The 21,309-nt window shown below is 35.1% G+C and overlaps 1 protein-coding gene across 5 annotated transcripts in view; it reads left to right on the top strand.

Annotated features, from left to right (window-relative positions):
• The window catches only part of LOC131035216 (uncharacterized), a 324,651-nt gene that overhangs the window by 123,022 nt on the left and 180,320 nt on the right, over positions 1 to 21,309 (top strand). For all 5 annotated transcript variants that reach the window (XM_057966868.2, XM_057966870.2, XM_057966869.2 and 2 more), the window contains exons 8-12: positions 16,806 to 17,274; positions 19,097 to 19,435; positions 19,800 to 20,006; positions 20,230 to 20,325; positions 20,544 to 20,616. In XM_057966868.2, the coding sequence (XP_057822851.2) occupies positions 16,806 to 17,274; positions 19,097 to 19,435; positions 19,800 to 20,006; positions 20,230 to 20,325; positions 20,544 to 20,616 (1,184 nt within the window). The remainder of the gene's footprint in view (positions 1 to 16,805; positions 17,275 to 19,096; positions 19,436 to 19,799; positions 20,007 to 20,229; positions 20,326 to 20,543; positions 20,617 to 21,309) is intronic.

Here is a 21,309-nt window from a genome sequence, read left to right as displayed (position 1 = left end):
CTCTCCCTCACATTGAGAGATATAAAGGAAAGGAATCAAAAACATCTAGTAGGATCACCATGGATCAAATCAGATCAAAACTGTTATTAAGTTACAGGCAGTAACATCCTTGTTCTTGGTGGTATGCATGGGGATGTGTTTAATAAGTATGCTTAATATATGAAGCCCGATAATGTTCTTATGCAGAATAAATAGTAATATTAATATGGACTGCAATATGTATGATAGTCATACTTAATTTCATATATATATTCATAATACATAAGAAATTAGTATACGTATAGTCTAAAACATGTTATTACTATCAGTATTTAAGAAGTGGGGAAGGAGATGTTCCTAATAGGGGACATTACAATTGGTTTGATACTTACATTAAGAACTAGGGATGTTTGATGGACGAATAATTTATTTATGAATATTTAATTGATTGATTTGCGAAATATCATTGATTTGATGCATGTTAAGGTGGAGTTGTCTCCTAATATATTCAGTCTGAGTCATAAGTATCTTGAAATTGATTAATTATGGCTAAAGCATCCCTAAAGCCATAAGGGGACATTACAAATGGTATCAGAGCTATGATCTTGCCATCCTGTAGGGTAAAATTGAATCAATGAATTATTCTACTCAATAAACAGAGGCAAATACCATGACCGATAAGCAACGAGGGTTCCATCTCGTAAGATGAATTTAAAATATATTATTATTAGCAAAATAGATATTGAATGGGTATGACTTCAGAGTAATTCAAATTAGAATAGTGGATAACTAGGCATATCCATGTGGCATTTAAAATACTAAATATATATATAATAATAATAAGTTGGCATTTAAATTGAGAATAAATTGATCATAAATTCCATATGGACCATTAGTGAGGAAATGGGGTAGAGCAATGAGGTCAGCAGATGTTAGGCCTCTGTCAAGTACATCACCCGCTATGGCAATTGTAGGTTTGCCATTAGTGAGGCCAAGGGGGAGTAAACCACTCTTGGGCTTGATAAGCACTACGGGCATCTCATTGCGTCTAAATCCTTTTGATCTCACTGGGGAAGTGAATACGAAGAAGGCTAATGCATGCACAAATATTTATTGAAATTACAAGTCAGTATTAAATTGCATTATTAATGTGATTTTAAGATCACAAGGATTAGTCCCATAAAGAAACCATGGATTAATTATTAAGTAATAATGAATGGATAAATTGCATACCCAAACCCAGTAAGATACAAGGGAATAGGGCCATGGGATAGCAGGAACTAGGCCTCTGTCAGGTAGGCAACCCACTGTGGATGACCGAACATCTACCACAAGTTGGGCCAAGGGGGAGTGTACCGCTCTTGGGCTTGATAAGCGCTACGGGCATCCTATTGTACCTACTTCTCCTTGGTCTCGCTAGGGAATGAGTATGGAATTATCTCATTGATAACAGTATAATCTTAAACAAATTGACTAATAATAGATGTATACTTCACGTTCACCACTAGTGTGGGAGAGAGATAGAGCAATGAGGTCAGCAGAAACTAGGCCTCTGTCAGGTAGGCAACCCAATGTGGATGATTGAAAGTCTGCCCTCAGTTGGGCCAAGGGGGAGTGTACTGCTCTTGGGCTTGATAAGCGCTACGGGCGTCTCGTTGTGTCTAAATCTTTTCTCTTTCATTAATGGCGAATAGGGGGTTAAGCATAGTCCATTTAATTAATACTTGAGGCAAGTATCCAAACATTGTGCTATCTATACTCTTTGTCGATATGGCTAATCAGACTCATTATATTTACTCCATTTGAAATTCTTAAATACTCTACCTGAGATCACAAACTAGATTGAGTGTTTATGTTTTTGCATCAAGCTGGTGTTGATTTGTGTTTCTATTCATAACAAGAAAGAAATTTCACAATGTGTGTATTCACATGTATACTCCGTGTTTGCATATATGTATGCTTCGTGTTTTCCATGTGTATGCTCTGTGCCTTCCACGTGTATGCTTCGTGTTTCCCATGTATATGCTTTGTGTTGTTTAACTCATGTTGGTAGATGACTTAGTTGAAGAAATTAAAATAAACATTTGCTTGAGGACAAGCAAATTCGGGAAGGGCGGACTGTAATGTCCCCACTTTGAAATAAAATTCAATAGTAAAATTAAAATATAAAGTAAAATAATTAAATATAATTAAATAAGATTAATTAAAAAATAATTAAGTTAATGAAAAGTCAAAAGAAATGAAAGGAAAGGTTGTGACTCCCTCAACAATGAGATATAAAAGGGAGAAGAGAACCTCATTTGAGAGGGGGGATAATTTGGAAATGAGAAGTGCAGATCTGATTTAAACAATAAGTGCAGATCTGATTATGAGAGGTTGTGTCCCTTTCAAAGGGCAGAAATAATGAAGAGTTGCACTCTATCAAAGAGAATGGTGAAAGGGTGTGTCTCTTGCCAAAGGGCATACATGATGAAGAGGTGTGACCTCTCCCTCACATTGAGAGATATAAAGGAAAGGAATCAAAAACATCTAGTAGGATCACCATGGATCAAATCAGATCAAAACTGTTATTAAGTTACAGGCAGTAACATCCTTGTTCTTGGTGGTATGCATGGGGATGTGTTTAATAAGTATGCTTAATATATGAAGCCCGATAATGTTCTTATGCAGAATAAATAGTAATATTAATATGGACTGCAATATGTATGATAGTCATACTTAATTTCATATATATATTCATAATACATAAGAAATTAGTATACGTATAGTCTAAAACATGTTATTACTATCAGTATTTAAGAAGTGGGGAAGGAGATGTTCCTAATAGGGGACATTACAATTGGTTTGATACTTACATTAAGAACTAGGGATGTTTGATGGACGAATAATTTATTTATGAATATTTAATTGATTGATTTGCGAAATATCATTGATTTGATGCATGTTAAGGTGGAGTTGTCTCCTAATATATTCAGTCTGAGTCATAAGTATCTTGAAATTGATTAATTATGGCTAAAGCATCCCTAAAGCCATAAGGGGACATTACAAATGGTATCAGAGCTATGATCTTGCCATCCTGTAGGGTAAAATTGAATCAATGAATTATTCTACTCAATAAACAGAGGCAAATACCATGACCGATAAGCAACGAGGGTTCCATCTCGTAAGATGAATTTAAAATATATTATTATTAGCAAAATAGATATTGAATGGGTATGACTTCAGAGTAATTCAAATTAGAATAGTGGATAACTAGGCATATCCATGTGGCATTTAAAATACTAAATATATATATAATAATAATAAGTTGGCATTTAAATTGAGAATAAATTGATCATAAATTCCATATGGACCATTAGTGAGGAAATGGGGTAGAGCAATGAGGTCAGCAGATGTTAGGCCTCTGTCAAGTACATCACCCGCTATGGCAATTGTAGGTTTGCCATTAGTGAGGCCAAGGGGGAGTAAACCACTCTTGGGCTTGATAAGCACTACGGGCATCTCATTGCGTCTAAATCCTTTTGATCTCACTGGGGAAGTGAATACGAAGAAGGCTAATGCATGCACAAATATTTATTGAAATTACAAGTCAGTATTAAATTGCATTATTAATGTGATTTTAAGATCACAAGGATTAGTCCCATAAAGAAACCATGGATTAATTATTAAGTAATAATGAATGGATAAATTGCATACCCAAACCCAGTAAGATACAAGGGAATAGGGCCATGGGATAGCAGGAACTAGGCCTCTGTCAGGTAGGCAACCCACTGTGGATGACCGAACATCTACCACAAGTTGGGCCAAGGGGGAGTGTACCGCTCTTGGGCTTGATAAGCGCTACGGGCATCCTATTGTACCTACTTCTCCTTGGTCTCGCTAGGGAATGAGTATGGAATTATCTCATTGATAACAGTATAATCTTAAACAAATTGACTAATAATAGATGTATACTTCACGTTCACCACTAGTGTGGGAGAGAGATAGAGCAATGAGGTCAGCAGAAACTAGGCCTCTGTCAGGTAGGCAACCCAATGTGGATGATTGAAAGTCTGCCCTCAGTTGGGCCAAGGGGGAGTGTACTGCTCTTGGGCTTGATAAGCGCTACGGGCGTCTCGTTGTGTCTAAATCTTTTCTCTTTCATTAATGGCGAATAGGGGGTTAAGCATAGTCCATTTAATTAATACTTGAGGCAAGTATCCAAACATTGTGCTATCTATACTCTTTGTCGATATGGCTAATCAGACTCATTATATTTACTCCATTTGAAATTCTTAAATACTCTACCTGAGATCACAAACTAGATTGAGTGTTTATGTTTTTGCATCAAGCTGGTGTTGATTTGTGTTTCTATTCATAACAAGAAAGAAATTTCACAATGTGTGTATTCACATGTATACTCCGTGTTTGCATATATGTATGCTTCGTGTTTTCCATGTGTATGCTCTGTGCCTTCCACGTGTATGCTTCGTGTTTCCCATGTATATGCTTTGTGTTGTTTAACTCATGTTGGTAGATGACTTAGTTGAAGAAATTAAAATAAACATTTGCTTGAGGACAAGCAAATTCGGGAAGGGCGGACTGTAATGTCCCCACTTTGAAATAAAATTCAATAGTAAAATTAAAATATAAAGTAAAATAATTAAATATAATTAAATAAGATTAATTAAAAAATAATTAAGTTAATGAAAAGTCAAAAGAAATGAAAGGAAAGGTTGTGACTCCCTCAACAATGAGATATAAAAGGGAGAAGAGAACCTCATTTGAGAGGGGGGATAATTTGGAAATGAGAAGTGCAGATCTGATTTAAACAATAAGTGCAGATCTGATTATGAGAGGTTGTGTCCCTTTCAAAGGGCAGAAATAATGAAGAGTTGCACTCTATCAAAGAGAATGGTGAAAGGGTGTGTCTCTTGCCAAAGGGCATACATGATGAAGAGGTGTGACCTCTCCCTCACATTGAGAGATATAAAGGAAAGGAATCAAAAACATCTAGTAGGATCACCATGGATCAAATCAGATCAAAACTGTTATTAAGTTACAGGCAGTAACATCCTTGTTCTTGGTGGTATGCATGGGGATGTGTTTAATAAGTATGCTTAATATATGAAGCCCGATAATGTTCTTATGCAGAATAAATAGTAATATTAATATGGACTGCAATATGTATGATAGTCATACTTAATTTCATATATATATTCATAATACATAAGAAATTAGTATACGTATAGTCTAAAACATGTTATTACTATCAGTATTTAAGAAGTGGGGAAGGAGATGTTCCTAATAGGGGACATTACAATTGGTTTGATACTTACATTAAGAACTAGGGATGTTTGATGGACGAATAATTTATTTATGAATATTTAATTGATTGATTTGCGAAATATCATTGATTTGATGCATGTTAAGGTGGAGTTGTCTCCTAATATATTCAGTCTGAGTCATAAGTATCTTGAAATTGATTAATTATGGCTAAAGCATCCCTAAAGCCATAAGGGGACATTACAAATGGTATCAGAGCTATGATCTTGCCATCCTGTAGGGTAAAATTGAATCAATGAATTATTCTACTCAATAAACAGAGGCAAATACCATGACCGATAAGCAACGAGGGTTCCATCTCGTAAGATGAATTTAAAATATATTATTATTAGCAAAATAGATATTGAATGGGTATGACTTCAGAGTAATTCAAATTAGAATAGTGGATAACTAGGCATATCCATGTGGCATTTAAAATACTAAATATATATATAATAATAATAAGTTGGCATTTAAATTGAGAATAAATTGATCATAAATTCCATATGGACCATTAGTGAGGAAATGGGGTAGAGCAATGAGGTCAGCAGATGTTAGGCCTCTGTCAAGTACATCACCCGCTATGGCAATTGTAGGTTTGCCATTAGTGAGGCCAAGGGGGAGTAAACCACTCTTGGGCTTGATAAGCACTACGGGCATCTCATTGCGTCTAAATCCTTTTGATCTCACTGGGGAAGTGAATACGAAGAAGGCTAATGCATGCACAAATATTTATTGAAATTACAAGTCAGTATTAAATTGCATTATTAATGTGATTTTAAGATCACAAGGATTAGTCCCATAAAGAAACCATGGATTAATTATTAAGTAATAATGAATGGATAAATTGCATACCCAAACCCAGTAAGATACAAGGGAATAGGGCCATGGGATAGCAGGAACTAGGCCTCTGTCAGGTAGGCAACCCACTGTGGATGACCGAACATCTACCACAAGTTGGGCCAAGGGGGAGTGTACCGCTCTTGGGCTTGATAAGCGCTACGGGCATCCTATTGTACCTACTTCTCCTTGGTCTCGCTAGGGAATGAGTATGGAATTATCTCATTGATAACAGTATAATCTTAAACAAATTGACTAATAATAGATGTATACTTCACGTTCACCACTAGTGTGGGAGAGAGATAGAGCAATGAGGTCAGCAGAAACTAGGCCTCTGTCAGGTAGGCAACCCAATGTGGATGATTGAAAGTCTGCCCTCAGTTGGGCCAAGGGGGAGTGTACTGCTCTTGGGCTTGATAAGCGCTACGGGCGTCTCGTTGTGTCTAAATCTTTTCTCTTTCATTAATGGCGAATAGGGGGTTAAGCATAGTCCATTTAATTAATACTTGAGGCAAGTATCCAAACATTGTGCTATCTATACTCTTTGTCGATATGGCTAATCAGACTCATTATATTTACTCCATTTGAAATTCTTAAATACTCTACCTGAGATCACAAACTAGATTGAGTGTTTATGTTTTTGCATCAAGCTGGTGTTGATTTGTGTTTCTATTCATAACAAGAAAGAAATTTCACAATGTGTGTATTCACATGTATACTCCGTGTTTGCATATATGTATGCTTCGTGTTTTCCATGTGTATGCTCTGTGCCTTCCACGTGTATGCTTCGTGTTTCCCATGTATATGCTTTGTGTTGTTTAACTCATGTTGGTAGATGACTTAGTTGAAGAAATTAAAATAAACATTTGCTTGAGGACAAGCAAATTCGGGAAGGGCGGACTGTAATGTCCCCACTTTGAAATAAAATTCAATAGTAAAATTAAAATATAAAGTAAAATAATTAAATATAATTAAATAAGATTAATTAAAAAATAATTAAGTTAATGAAAAGTCAAAAGAAATGAAAGGAAAGGTTGTGACTCCCTCAACAATGAGATATAAAAGGGAGAAGAGAACCTCATTTGAGAGGGGGGATAATTTGGAAATGAGAAGTGCAGATCTGATTTAAACAATAAGTGCAGATCTGATTATGAGAGGTTGTGTCCCTTTCAAAGGGCAGAAATAATGAAGAGTTGCACTCTATCAAAGAGAATGGTGAAAGGGTGTGTCTCTTGCCAAAGGGCATACATGATGAAGAGGTGTGACCTCTCCCTCACATTGAGAGATATAAAGGAAAGGAATCAAAAACATCTAGTAGGATCACCATGGATCAAATCAGATCAAAACTGTTATTAAGTTACAGGCAGTAACATCCTTGTTCTTGGTGGTATGCATGGGGATGTGTTTAATAAGTATGCTTAATATATGAAGCCCGATAATGTTCTTATGCAGAATAAATAGTAATATTAATATGGACTGCAATATGTATGATAGTCATACTTAATTTCATATATATATTCATAATACATAAGAAATTAGTATACGTATAGTCTAAAACATGTTATTACTATCAGTATTTAAGAAGTGGGGAAGGAGATGTTCCTAATAGGGGACATTACAATTGGTTTGATACTTACATTAAGAACTAGGGATGTTTGATGGACGAATAATTTATTTATGAATATTTAATTGATTGATTTGCGAAATATCATTGATTTGATGCATGTTAAGGTGGAGTTGTCTCCTAATATATTCAGTCTGAGTCATAAGTATCTTGAAATTGATTAATTATGGCTAAAGCATCCCTAAAGCCATAAGGGGACATTACAAATGGTATCAGAGCTATGATCTTGCCATCCTGTAGGGTAAAATTGAATCAATGAATTATTCTACTCAATAAACAGAGGCAAATACCATGACCGATAAGCAACGAGGGTTCCATCTCGTAAGATGAATTTAAAATATATTATTATTAGCAAAATAGATATTGAATGGGTATGACTTCAGAGTAATTCAAATTAGAATAGTGGATAACTAGGCATATCCATGTGGCATTTAAAATACTAAATATATATATAATAATAATAAGTTGGCATTTAAATTGAGAATAAATTGATCATAAATTCCATATGGACCATTAGTGAGGAAATGGGGTAGAGCAATGAGGTCAGCAGATGTTAGGCCTCTGTCAAGTACATCACCCGCTATGGCAATTGTAGGTTTGCCATTAGTGAGGCCAAGGGGGAGTAAACCACTCTTGGGCTTGATAAGCACTACGGGCATCTCATTGCGTCTAAATCCTTTTGATCTCACTGGGGAAGTGAATACGAAGAAGGCTAATGCATGCACAAATATTTATTGAAATTACAAGTCAGTATTAAATTGCATTATTAATGTGATTTTAAGATCACAAGGATTAGTCCCATAAAGAAACCATGGATTAATTATTAAGTAATAATGAATGGATAAATTGCATACCCAAACCCAGTAAGATACAAGGGAATAGGGCCATGGGATAGCAGGAACTAGGCCTCTGTCAGGTAGGCAACCCACTGTGGATGACCGAACATCTACCACAAGTTGGGCCAAGGGGGAGTGTACCGCTCTTGGGCTTGATAAGCGCTACGGGCATCCTATTGTACCTACTTCTCCTTGGTCTCGCTAGGGAATGAGTATGGAATTATCTCATTGATAACAGTATAATCTTAAACAAATTGACTAATAATAGATGTATACTTCACGTTCACCACTAGTGTGGGAGAGAGATAGAGCAATGAGGTCAGCAGAAACTAGGCCTCTGTCAGGTAGGCAACCCAATGTGGATGATTGAAAGTCTGCCCTCAGTTGGGCCAAGGGGGAGTGTACTGCTCTTGGGCTTGATAAGCGCTACGGGCGTCTCGTTGTGTCTAAATCTTTTCTCTTTCATTAATGGCGAATAGGGGGTTAAGCATAGTCCATTTAATTAATACTTGAGGCAAGTATCCAAACATTGTGCTATCTATACTCTTTGTCGATATGGCTAATCAGACTCATTATATTTACTCCATTTGAAATTCTTAAATACTCTACCTGAGATCACAAACTAGATTGAGTGTTTATGTTTTTGCATCAAGCTGGTGTTGATTTGTGTTTCTATTCATAACAAGAAAGAAATTTCACAATGTGTGTATTCACATGTATACTCCGTGTTTGCATATATGTATGCTTCGTGTTTTCCATGTGTATGCTCTGTGCCTTCCACGTGTATGCTTCGTGTTTCCCATGTATATGCTTTGTGTTGTTTAACTCATGTTGGTAGATGACTTAGTTGAAGAAATTAAAATAAACATTTGCTTGAGGACAAGCAAATTCGGGAAGGGCGGACTGTAATGTCCCCACTTTGAAATAAAATTCAATAGTAAAATTAAAATATAAAGTAAAATAATTAAATATAATTAAATAAGATTAATTAAAAAATAATTAAGTTAATGAAAAGTCAAAAGAAATGAAAGGAAAGGTTGTGACTCCCTCAACAATGAGATATAAAAGGGAGAAGAGAACCTCATTTGAGAGGGGGGATAATTTGGAAATGAGAAGTGCAGATCTGATTTAAACAATAAGTGCAGATCTGATTATGAGAGGTTGTGTCCCTTTCAAAGGGCAGAAATAATGAAGAGTTGCACTCTATCAAAGAGAATGGTGAAAGGGTGTGTCTCTTGCCAAAGGGCATACATGATGAAGAGGTGTGACCTCTCCCTCACATTGAGAGATATAAAGGAAAGGAATCAAAAACATCTAGTAGGATCACCATGGATCAAATCAGATCAAAACTGTTATTAAGTTACAGGCAGTAACATCCTTGTTCTTGGTGGTATGCATGGGGATGTGTTTAATAAGTATGCTTAATATATGAAGCCCGATAATGTTCTTATGCAGAATAAATAGTAATATTAATATGGACTGCAATATGTATGATAGTCATACTTAATTTCATATATATATTCATAATACATAAGAAATTAGTATACGTATAGTCTAAAACATGTTATTACTATCAGTATTTAAGAAGTGGGGAAGGAGATGTTCCTAATAGGGGACATTACAATTGGTTTGATACTTACATTAAGAACTAGGGATGTTTGATGGACGAATAATTTATTTATGAATATTTAATTGATTGATTTGCGAAATATCATTGATTTGATGCATGTTAAGGTGGAGTTGTCTCCTAATATATTCAGTCTGAGTCATAAGTATCTTGAAATTGATTAATTATGGCTAAAGCATCCCTAAAGCCATAAGGGGACATTACAAATGGTATCAGAGCTATGATCTTGCCATCCTGTAGGGTAAAATTGAATCAATGAATTATTCTACTCAATAAACAGAGGCAAATACCATGACCGATAAGCAACGAGGGTTCCATCTCGTAAGATGAATTTAAAATATATTATTATTAGCAAAATAGATATTGAATGGGTATGACTTCAGAGTAATTCAAATTAGAATAGTGGATAACTAGGCATATCCATGTGGCATTTAAAATACTAAATATATATATAATAATAATAAGTTGGCATTTAAATTGAGAATAAATTGATCATAAATTCCATATGGACCATTAGTGAGGAAATGGGGTAGAGCAATGAGGTCAGCAGATGTTAGGCCTCTGTCAAGTACATCACCCGCTATGGCAATTGTAGGTTTGCCATTAGTGAGGCCAAGGGGGAGTAAACCACTCTTGGGCTTGATAAGCACTACGGGCATCTCATTGCGTCTAAATCCTTTTGATCTCACTGGGGAAGTGAATACGAAGAAGGCTAATGCATGCACAAATATTTATTGAAATTACAAGTCAGTATTAAATTGCATTATTAATGTGATTTTAAGATCACAAGGATTAGTCCCATAAAGAAACCATGGATTAATTATTAAGTAATAATGAATGGATAAATTGCATACCCAAACCCAGTAAGATACAAGGGAATAGGGCCATGGGATAGCAGGAACTAGGCCTCTGTCAGGTAGGCAACCCACTGTGGATGACCGAACATCTACCACAAGTTGGGCCAAGGGGGAGTGTACCGCTCTTGGGCTTGATAAGCGCTACGGGCATCCTATTGTACCTACTTCTCCTTGGTCTCGCTAGGGAATGAGTATGGAATTATCTCATTGATAACAGTATAATCTTAAACAAATTGACTAATAATAGATGTATACTTCACGTTCACCACTAGTGTGGGAGAGAGATAGAGCAATGAGGTCAGCAGAAACTAGGCCTCTGTCAGGTAGGCAACCCAATGTGGATGATTGAAAGTCTGCCCTCAGTTGGGCCAAGGGGGAGTGTACTGCTCTTGGGCTTGATAAGCGCTACGGGCGTCTCGTTGTGTCTAAATCTTTTCTCTTTCATTAATGGCGAATAGGGGGTTAAGCATAGTCCATTTAATTAATACTTGAGGCAAGTATCCAAACATTGTGCTATCTATACTCTTTGTCGATATGGCTAATCAGACTCATTATATTTACTCCATTTGAAATTCTTAAATACTCTACCTGAGATCACAAACTAGATTGAGTGTTTATGTTTTTGCATCAAGCTGGTGTTGATTTGTGTTTCTATTCATAACAAGAAAGAAATTTCACAATGTGTGTATTCACATGTATACTCCGTGTTTGCATATATGTATGCTTCGTGTTTTCCATGTGTATGCTCTGTGCCTTCCACGTGTATGCTTCGTGTTTCCCATGTATATGCTTTGTGTTGTTTAACTCATGTTGGTAGATGACTTAGTTGAAGAAATTAAAATAAACATTTGCTTGAGGACAAGCAAATTCGGGAAGGGCGGACTGTAATGTCCCCACTTTGAAATAAAATTCAATAGTAAAATTAAAATATAAAGTAAAATAATTAAATATAATTAAATAAGATTAATTAAAAAATAATTAAGTTAATGAAAAGTCAAAAGAAATGAAAGGAAAGGTTGTGACTCCCTCAACAATGAGATATAAAAGGGAGAAGAGAACCTCATTTGAGAGGGGGGATAATTTGGAAATGAGAAGTGCAGATCTGATTTAAACAATAAGTGCAGATCTGATTATGAGAGGTTGTGTCCCTTTCAAAGGGCAGAAATAATGAAGAGTTGCACTCTATCAAAGAGAATGGTGAAAGGGTGTGTCTCTTGCCAAAGGGCATACATGATGAAGAGGTGTGACCTCTCCCTCACATTGAGAGATATAAAGGAAAGGAATCAAAAACATCTAGTAGGATCACCATGGATCAAATCAGATCAAAACTGTTATTAAGTTACAGGCAGTAACATCCTTGTTCTTGGTGGTATGCATGGGGATGTGTTTAATAAGTATGCTTAATATATGAAGCCCGATAATGTTCTTATGCAGAATAAATAGTAATATTAATATGGACTGCAATATGTATGATAGTCATACTTAATTTCATATATATATTCATAATACATAAGAAATTAGTATACGTATAGTCTAAAACATGTTATTACTATCAGTATTTAAGAAGTGGGGAAGGAGATGTTCCTAATAGGGGACATTACAATTGGTTTGATACTTACATTAAGAACTAGGGATGTTTGATGGACGAATAATTTATTTATGAATATTTAATTGATTGATTTGCGAAATATCATTGATTTGATGCATGTTAAGGTGGAGTTGTCTCCTAATATATTCAGTCTGAGTCATAAGTATCTTGAAATTGATTAATTATGGCTAAAGCATCCCTAAAGCCATAAGGGGACATTACAAATGGTATCAGAGCTATGATCTTGCCATCCTGTAGGGTAAAATTGAATCAATGAATTATTCTACTCAATAAACAGAGGCAAATACCATGACCGATAAGCAACGAGGGTTCCATCTCGTAAGATGAATTTAAAATATATTATTATTAGCAAAATAGATATTGAATGGGTATGACTTCAGAGTAATTCAAATTAGAATAGTGGATAACTAGGCATATCCATGTGGCATTTAAAATACTAAATATATATATAATAATAATAAGTTGGCATTTAAATTGAGAATAAATTGATCATAAATTCCATATGGACCATTAGTGAGGAAATGGGGTAGAGCAATGAGGTCAGCAGATGTTAGGCCTCTGTCAAGTACATCACCCGCTATGGCAATTGTAGGTTTGCCATTAGTGAGGCCAAGGGGGAGTAAACCACTCTTGGGCTTGATAAGCACTACGGGCATCTCATTGCGTCTAAATCCTTTTGATCTCACTGGGGAAGTGAATACGAAGAAGGCTAATGCATGCACAAATATTTATTGAAATTACAAGTCAGTATTAAATTGCATTATTAATGTGATTTTAAGATCACAAGGATTAGTCCCATAAAGAAACCATGGATTAATTATTAAGTAATAATGAATGGATAAATTGCATACCCAAACCCAGTAAGATACAAGGGAATAGGGCCATGGGATAGCAGGAACTAGGCCTCTGTCAGGTAGGCAACCCACTGTGGATGACCGAACATCTACCACAAGTTGGGCCAAGGGGGAGTGTACCGCTCTTGGGCTTGATAAGCGCTACGGGCATCCTATTGTACCTACTTCTCCTTGGTCTCGCTAGGGAATGAGTATGGAATTATCTCATTGATAACAGTATAATCTTAAACAAATTGACTAATAATAGATGTATACTTCACGTTCACCACTAGTGTGGGAGAGAGATAGAGCAATGAGGTCAGCAGAAACTAGGCCTCTGTCAGGTAGGCAACCCAATGTGGATGATTGAAAGTCTGCCCTCAGTTGGGCCAAGGGGGAGTGTACTGCTCTTGGGCTTGATAAGCGCTACGGGCGTCTCGTTGTGTCTAAATCTTTTCTCTTTCATTAATGGCGAATAGGGGGTTAAGCATAGTCCATTTAATTAATACTTGAGGCAAGTATCCAAACATTGTGCTATCTATACTCTTTGTCGATATGGCTAATCAGACTCATTATATTTACTCCATTTGAAATTCTTAAATACTCTACCTGAGATCACAAACTAGATTGAGTGTTTATGTTTTTGCATCAAGCTGGTGTTGATTTGTGTTTCTATTCATAACAAGAAAGAAATTTCACAATGTGTGTATTCACATGTATACTCCGTGTTTGCATATATGTATGCTTCGTGTTTTCCATGTGTATGCTCTGTGCCTTCCACGTGTATGCTTCGTGTTTCCCATGTATATGCTTTGTGTTGTTTAACTCATGTTGGTAGATGACTTAGTTGAAGAAATTAAAATAAACATTTGCTTGAGGACAAGCAAATTCGGGAAGGGCGGACTGTAATGTCCCCACTTTGAAATAAAATTCAATAGTAAAATTAAAATATAAAGTAAAATAATTAAATATAATTAAATAAGATTAATTAAAAAATAATTAAGTTAATGAAAAGTCAAAAGAAATGAAAGGAAAGGTTGTGACTCCCTCAACAATGAGATATAAAAGGGAGAAGAGAACCTCATTTGAGAGGGGGGATAATTTGGAAATGAGAAGTGCAGATCTGATTTAAATAATAAGTGCAGATCTGATTATGAGAGGTTGTGTCCCTTTCAAAGGGCAGAAATAATGAAGAGTTGCACTCTATCAAAGAGAATGGTGAAAGGGTGTGTCTCTTGCCAAAGGGCATACATGATGAAGAGGTGTGACCTCTCCCTCACATTGAGAGATATAAAGGAAAGGAATCAAAAACATCTAGTAGGATCACCATGGATCAAATCAGATCAAAACTGTTATTAAGTTACAGGCAGTAACATCCTTGTTCTTGGTGGTATGCATGGGGATGTGTTTAATAAGTATGCTTAATATATGAAGCCCGATAATGTTCTTATGCAGAATAAATAGTAATATTAATATGGACTGCAATATGTATGATAGTCATACTTAATTTCATATATATATTCATAATACATAAGAAATTAGTATACGTATAGTCTAAAACATGTTATTACTATCAGTATTTAAGAAGTGGGGAAGGAGATGTTCCTAATAGGGGACATTACAATTGGTTTGATACTTACATTAAGAACTAGGGATGTTTGATGGACGAATAATTTATTTATGAATATTTAATTGATTGATTTGCGAAATATCATTGATTTGATGCATGTTAAGGTGGAGTTGTCTCCTAATATATTCAGTCTGAGTCATAAGTATCTTGAAATTGATTAATTATGGCTAAAGCATCCCTAAAGCCATAAGGGGACATTACAACCACAAACTCTGCCAAGTCTATTCAATTTAGTGAACACAAAATACAACTCAGCGTAAGTTAAGTTGCCAACATAAATATCCATGGACATGCCATTATGTCACATTAACCATGTTTCCAAACACAAAAGATGGAGCGACAATAAGACAACTGGCCATGGAAGCAAAGGGTGGGATATAGGTTTTTTCAATATGCAAGAAAGATTTTGCATTTTTTTAAGTCTTCCAGTCACATTCTATTTTTGGCAAAGGATTTCCCCTTTTTCTGCATTTTTATTTTATTACTTATTTAAATTAGATTTGAATTAAAATTTCTTTCTTCCCAACTTTTTTTTCACAGCATTTAAGAGTTCACTTTTTGAGATTAAAATAAGATTATTTTTAGGTCCCAAAGACTAGGCTTTTGTAACCTACAAATAAGTGCTTTGAATACATGAAATTTAAAGCATATTTGATGCCAGACTTACGCTGCAGAAAATTTTGTTCAAGCTAAGTGTATGTGCAGTTCAGTTGATTGAATGAAAATGTATTTTACCATCAGATTTTGTATTGAGGTTGTCTCTCTATTTACATTGTGGCTTTGCATATGACCTAACTTTTAATTCATGGAATCATGTGTCTTTTTTGTGTTTTTATTCCTTCAAATCTTGTTTGTACTAAATGGCTAGTCTCTATTACAGTCAAATAAAAGGTGTCATTTGCATGTGTTCGGATTAGTTGTTTCATCCTTCATACCCAAAAATCTTGTATGCAAGGCATGACTCTTAATAGTCATGTGCATTGAACATATCTGATTCAGAAGCATAGGAACCTAATCATTTTCATTAGTGCAAAGCCCCATCAATGAACCTTGTATAGTGTGCATGTTTGTATATCATGTTTCTAGTTCTTATTGTAGGGTCAATTTAGCTTAAGTTTAGGTTAGTTTGGATCTGTTTTGCAGTGTCTTGCAAAAGACAAATTAAAACCCTAACAGACATGTGACAGCTCTTGTTTCTATGCCCTAAATTTAAGCTTCTGCATCGACCTTTGGCTCCTATTTCTGATAGAAGAAAAATATTTAAGCCTAAAGTCAAAGATGGTTTGTAATCATTCCCATTGACTTCGTAAATGTATGTGTATTCCAATGTATGTGACTGCAAAAATGATATGTCATCTTAAATATAGGAAATAGGAAAATAGATAAGAAATATAATGGAATATGTTATTTGAAATAAGCTGGTAATTTAGGGTACAACATGCTAGTTGGGTAACTTATCTCCATTGTTTCATTACATTTAGATTGTGTCTAAATTAAGCTAAAAAGGGATTGAGTAAGAAGCACAATGTGCAGTGAATTGTTGTTGGAAATTTTATTTTCCTATCAGGGTAAGCATCACTATAAATTCATATCTTAGTTTTTATTATTTTGGATTATGTGTGGATTTATCATGGAATTGACACTTATTTTCTGGCTTGACATGCAGGGTTCTCATCATCTTTAGAAATTGTTTACTTATTTTGTGGGATATTCTAGAGAGCAAGGTTCTTGCAATAGGAGGCAATGAAGAGATTCAAAAAACGGAAGTTCTTACAAAAAATTATCACAGAGGACTTCAATCATTAGATCCACTTGAAAGTAAAGATCTTGAAAAAGAGAAAAACATATCATCTGCATGTTGGGCATCCTCTGATGGGACTAGGATAGCTATTGGCTATACTAATGGAGACATCGGGTTGTGGAGTATGCCAACAATAAGAAAACCGAAATCCAACTCTACTACTAAAGGTTTGGAATCATGTGATTCTCAAACTTCATCAATCTCTAAATTACAGCTTTTCAGTAGCAAGAGAAAAATGGCCATAGTTTCAATCAAATGGTATTCAAGCAATGATAGCTGTGGTCATCTCTATGTCTATGGAGGTGTTGATTCCAACTCTTCAAATGTAATTCGGGTATCACTCTCATCTTTGAGCTGTTTTCTATTACATAAATGATGATCTGAATGTATTATTGCGAGAGCCACTTTTGGAACTCTGGTATAATATAGCATAAATATGATAGGATTTTAATTGCTTTGACATTTTAAACATCTGATTAAATGGTTACCATTAATTGGGGCTGAAGCAAATTTCCATATTGGTACTAGCACAAATTTCGAGCAAACTAAATAAGTAATGATCCATTGAAGAGTCTTTTATCCACTCCGTAAAATCCTTCTTGGACCTTATTTTAACAATTAGAGTTGCTTCCATCCTCTTTTTTTTTTTAAGTTTGTTCTTTATATTTCTTGTTTATCTTTAATGCACCACTGTCTTATATTATAGCAAATGAAACAAAGATAGGATCCACCTGTAGCTTAATAGAGACTAGCAATATTATGTGTGGACTGATATATTATTTCTACGTATAATCCAGGCAGATGCATTTCTACTTAAGCACCAAGGAAAATGCAGTTATCCAATAACATTACAGAATGGTTTTATAAATCCACATCATAGGGAATATCAAGACCAACTGAAACCTTCCATGCAAATTGACCCCATGTCAGCATCAATTAAAAGTCATAAACACTCAAGGACTTACTGAAGGATATCAAGTGGCAGAAGAGAAGAAATTGAAGCAGACACAATTTTATTTGAATTTGTACTGATTACTAATAAAGGCCTGTACATTGATGTTTTGTTGGAGATAAGATGATTCGGTAATAGTGGACCTAACCTTTAACTACCTTATATGAGTTTATTACATAACTCGACTTTGTTAGCCTCACTAAAAGGATTTTTTATGGCTAAATAAGCATTACATCTTAACACCTCTTTGATATTTGTGTTACATCCAACAGGCCTGTAAACTCTTCAAACTAATCTTTGTGTGCTTTTGAAATATATCTATTTGGTGTTATGCCTGAGAATGAATCAAACTGATCTCTTTGTTCTGAAATTCTTCCCTAATCTAATGATGCACTTCTATGGTGATTTTGTATATGCCTTTGAGGATGATAATGCATCCAATATAACCACATATTTGCCATTACAATTCCATAATTTCCTTCCATAAGCAATAGTCAGATTATGTGTATGGAGAATCGTTAGATAAAAATAGAGATAGGAATATTCATAGCTTGGGGAGATAGTAAGAACATTATGTGGTAACTAATTTGACATGTAGATTTGGCTTATGTATTTCTTTGATAGTCTATGCAAGTTTTCCATTTTGTTAAACATGCAACTGTAATGGCATTGATAAAAATGAAAGATAATACTCCAAGCATCAAAAAGCCTTTAATGAATAGCATTACCCTCCCCACCCTATAACAACAGAATAACAGATCTCTAACAATTTTAGGCAAAAGCTAAATGAGGAGAAATTGGAGAATGATAAATACATGAATTTCAATAATTGCATTGAGCTCTCCCCCAGAAAGAGGGGCATCCTGCTGCGAAATCTGACCTCTCCAATCTCATTAAGGATAGATCCCTCACAAGATGTTCCTTACCCAATCATGTAGAACTGCTGCCTGCTTGGGTGGCATTCTTGTGGGCTATCTGTCCTCACAAAGGTTTTCTTTTTTCCTTTTTGTTGGAGCCAATTGGAGCAGGGGTTGCTTGGACTTTGGATACTGGCTCCTCTTACTGAATCCACCCTACTATTTTTTTTGGAACACCATATTGGTTAGGTTCACCAAGTATCATAATGCAAAATTAGAGGTGTTGACGAAAACAATCAGTTTTTTACCTTATATGTTGTTAATAATATTATTTGTTTTCTTGGCAGGTTATTCGTCTCCAGATTGGTCTAGGAGAGAATAAAAATAATCAATGTGAATTGGAGCTTGTATTGCCTGAACCTGTAACAGAGATTGCAATACTCTCAAGAATGCATTCAAAAGGAATTGATTCTGGGGCATCTCTTTTGGTTTTATCACAAGAAAGTCATCTATATGCCTATGATGATTCTGAAATTGAAAAGCGGCTTATTGATGCGGATCACAATTCATTGCTGTCTCTTCCTAAGCCCATTATGATCAAGCCACCTTTTGCAGACTCCAGTATAACAGTTGCAAAACTTTTTACAATTCCAAATAATAATGAGTCTTCTCATGCTTTATCACAGGTGATCTCTTGAAATATCTACATGCATTGGCATACTGTTGATACCATAGTGTTGAGACTTGAACTCAGTGAGTACTCAGCAACCTATTTTTGACTGACTCAAAGTTGAACTTGGCCAAGACCAAAACTCAAGATTTTATTAAAGTTTGCTTTTAATTTGTCTTTCCATATGTTTTATTCTTCTGCCTTATCTAATTTTTTTAGTAGTCTTGGCAATAACTTGCCTAGACTGCCTTGGCTCATGACTTGACAAGACTTGCCTGTACTCCTCAAGCGTCAACACTATGGTTGATACCCTCTTGATGATTTACAACTTACAAAATATTCTGGATAACCTAATATTTCAATTTTTTTTTGCAATTCAGCTTCATAGAGTGTCAAAACAGCTTTTTCCACCTACATTACCAGTAGGCACAAAAAAATCTACAGTGGATAATAATCCTTATTCTACATATTTTGACGGACTAATGAAGATCAGGAGTCTGTATATAACTGGGCATAGTAATGGAATGGTCAATGTGTGGGATGCATCATCTCCTCTCATGTTTTTACTGCTTTCCATAAAAACTCGGGTAAAGATTCTCTTACAACCAAAAAGTCTCTTTCTTCTCATTATGTTTTAGCTTGTTTGTTCTTCAGATGGCTTTTAACTGCCTTGTTAAGGGGTTGCTTTGAAAAGGGATTATTTTATCCATGTCGATGGCTGGCATGATCTGATTATGTGAAACATAAACAGTTTAATCCTGCAAAGCATGTCAAATTGAAGTTCTTTATTTAATGCATTACATTGTGCAGAGTGATGTCAAAGCTACTGTAAAAAGTTGTGCAGTTACAGCTATGGATTTTTGCCCTGTCTCCTGTTTGCTTGTTACCGGTGATCAACTTGGAATGGTAAAGACTGCTTCTCACTTGGAATCCATCAAAATATATGCATTCTTTCATTGTTTAGCAGCTATCTTTTGAAGTGAAAACAAACTCTATGTCTTTAGAAGGAACTCATGACCAACCTACTCATGGATATGGGTTCTTAACAAAAAGATTAAACTTGGTACCTTGACTATTCATCATTTATTCATGTCCAGTTCTTAATTTTTTAACGTTTTTTCTAGGTTCAAATCTACAAGATTGTCCCTGAGCATCAGAAAGTTAACAACCACTTGAACAAGGGTTCAAGTCATCAAGGTAAGTGAGCAGCAATGATTATGATATGATTAGACTATTATTAATGTATAAAATAATGAATGAATATCCATTTCCTCCAACTTTTGACAACTGGTATGTAGTTTAATTGACAACCTGACATTGTGGAGTCTAATAATACTGGTATATCTGGTGCTTCAAAAGGTAGAAGGCACAACATCCAAATTAAAAAATATACAGAAGACAATGATATCAAAATAATATCATGATATTTAAAGATCAAATGTGGTCAGTCAAAATGTTTATACATGTTTGTTCAAAAGCACCAGTTGTATCCAATATCACATGTCTTCTCTATTATCTATAACTCTAAGTTCATCTATTTCATAGGTTCCTCATTAGATAAAATCCCAAACTTGTTGAGTCAAACTGGGTTTCCAGGATTTGACAAATTCAAAGTGGAAGAACACATGTCTGTTCAATTTGTTGAAATTATAGCTAAGTTCGGATTACATGTAATTATAGCTTGCTATGAATATTGGGCAAGACTTATATAATGTAACTTGTGGATAGGACAAGACCTATTGAATATAACTTGTATTAAAACGTGTTGGAGCTGACCTATATTAAAATCAGTTGTAACGTGAGGTCTATTTCAGTTTTGGCACCAACCTTAAAGCATTGAATTGTAATTAAATTCTTCATGCAAGCCGACTTGGGAGAATGAAAAGGCTA

This window comes from Cryptomeria japonica, chromosome 5 (genome assembly GCF_030272615.1).
Source record: "Cryptomeria japonica chromosome 5, Sugi_1.0, whole genome shotgun sequence".
Taxonomy (NCBI): Eukaryota; Viridiplantae; Streptophyta; class Pinopsida; order Cupressales; family Cupressaceae; genus Cryptomeria; species Cryptomeria japonica.
This window is presented reverse-complemented; position numbering and strand designations above follow the sequence as displayed.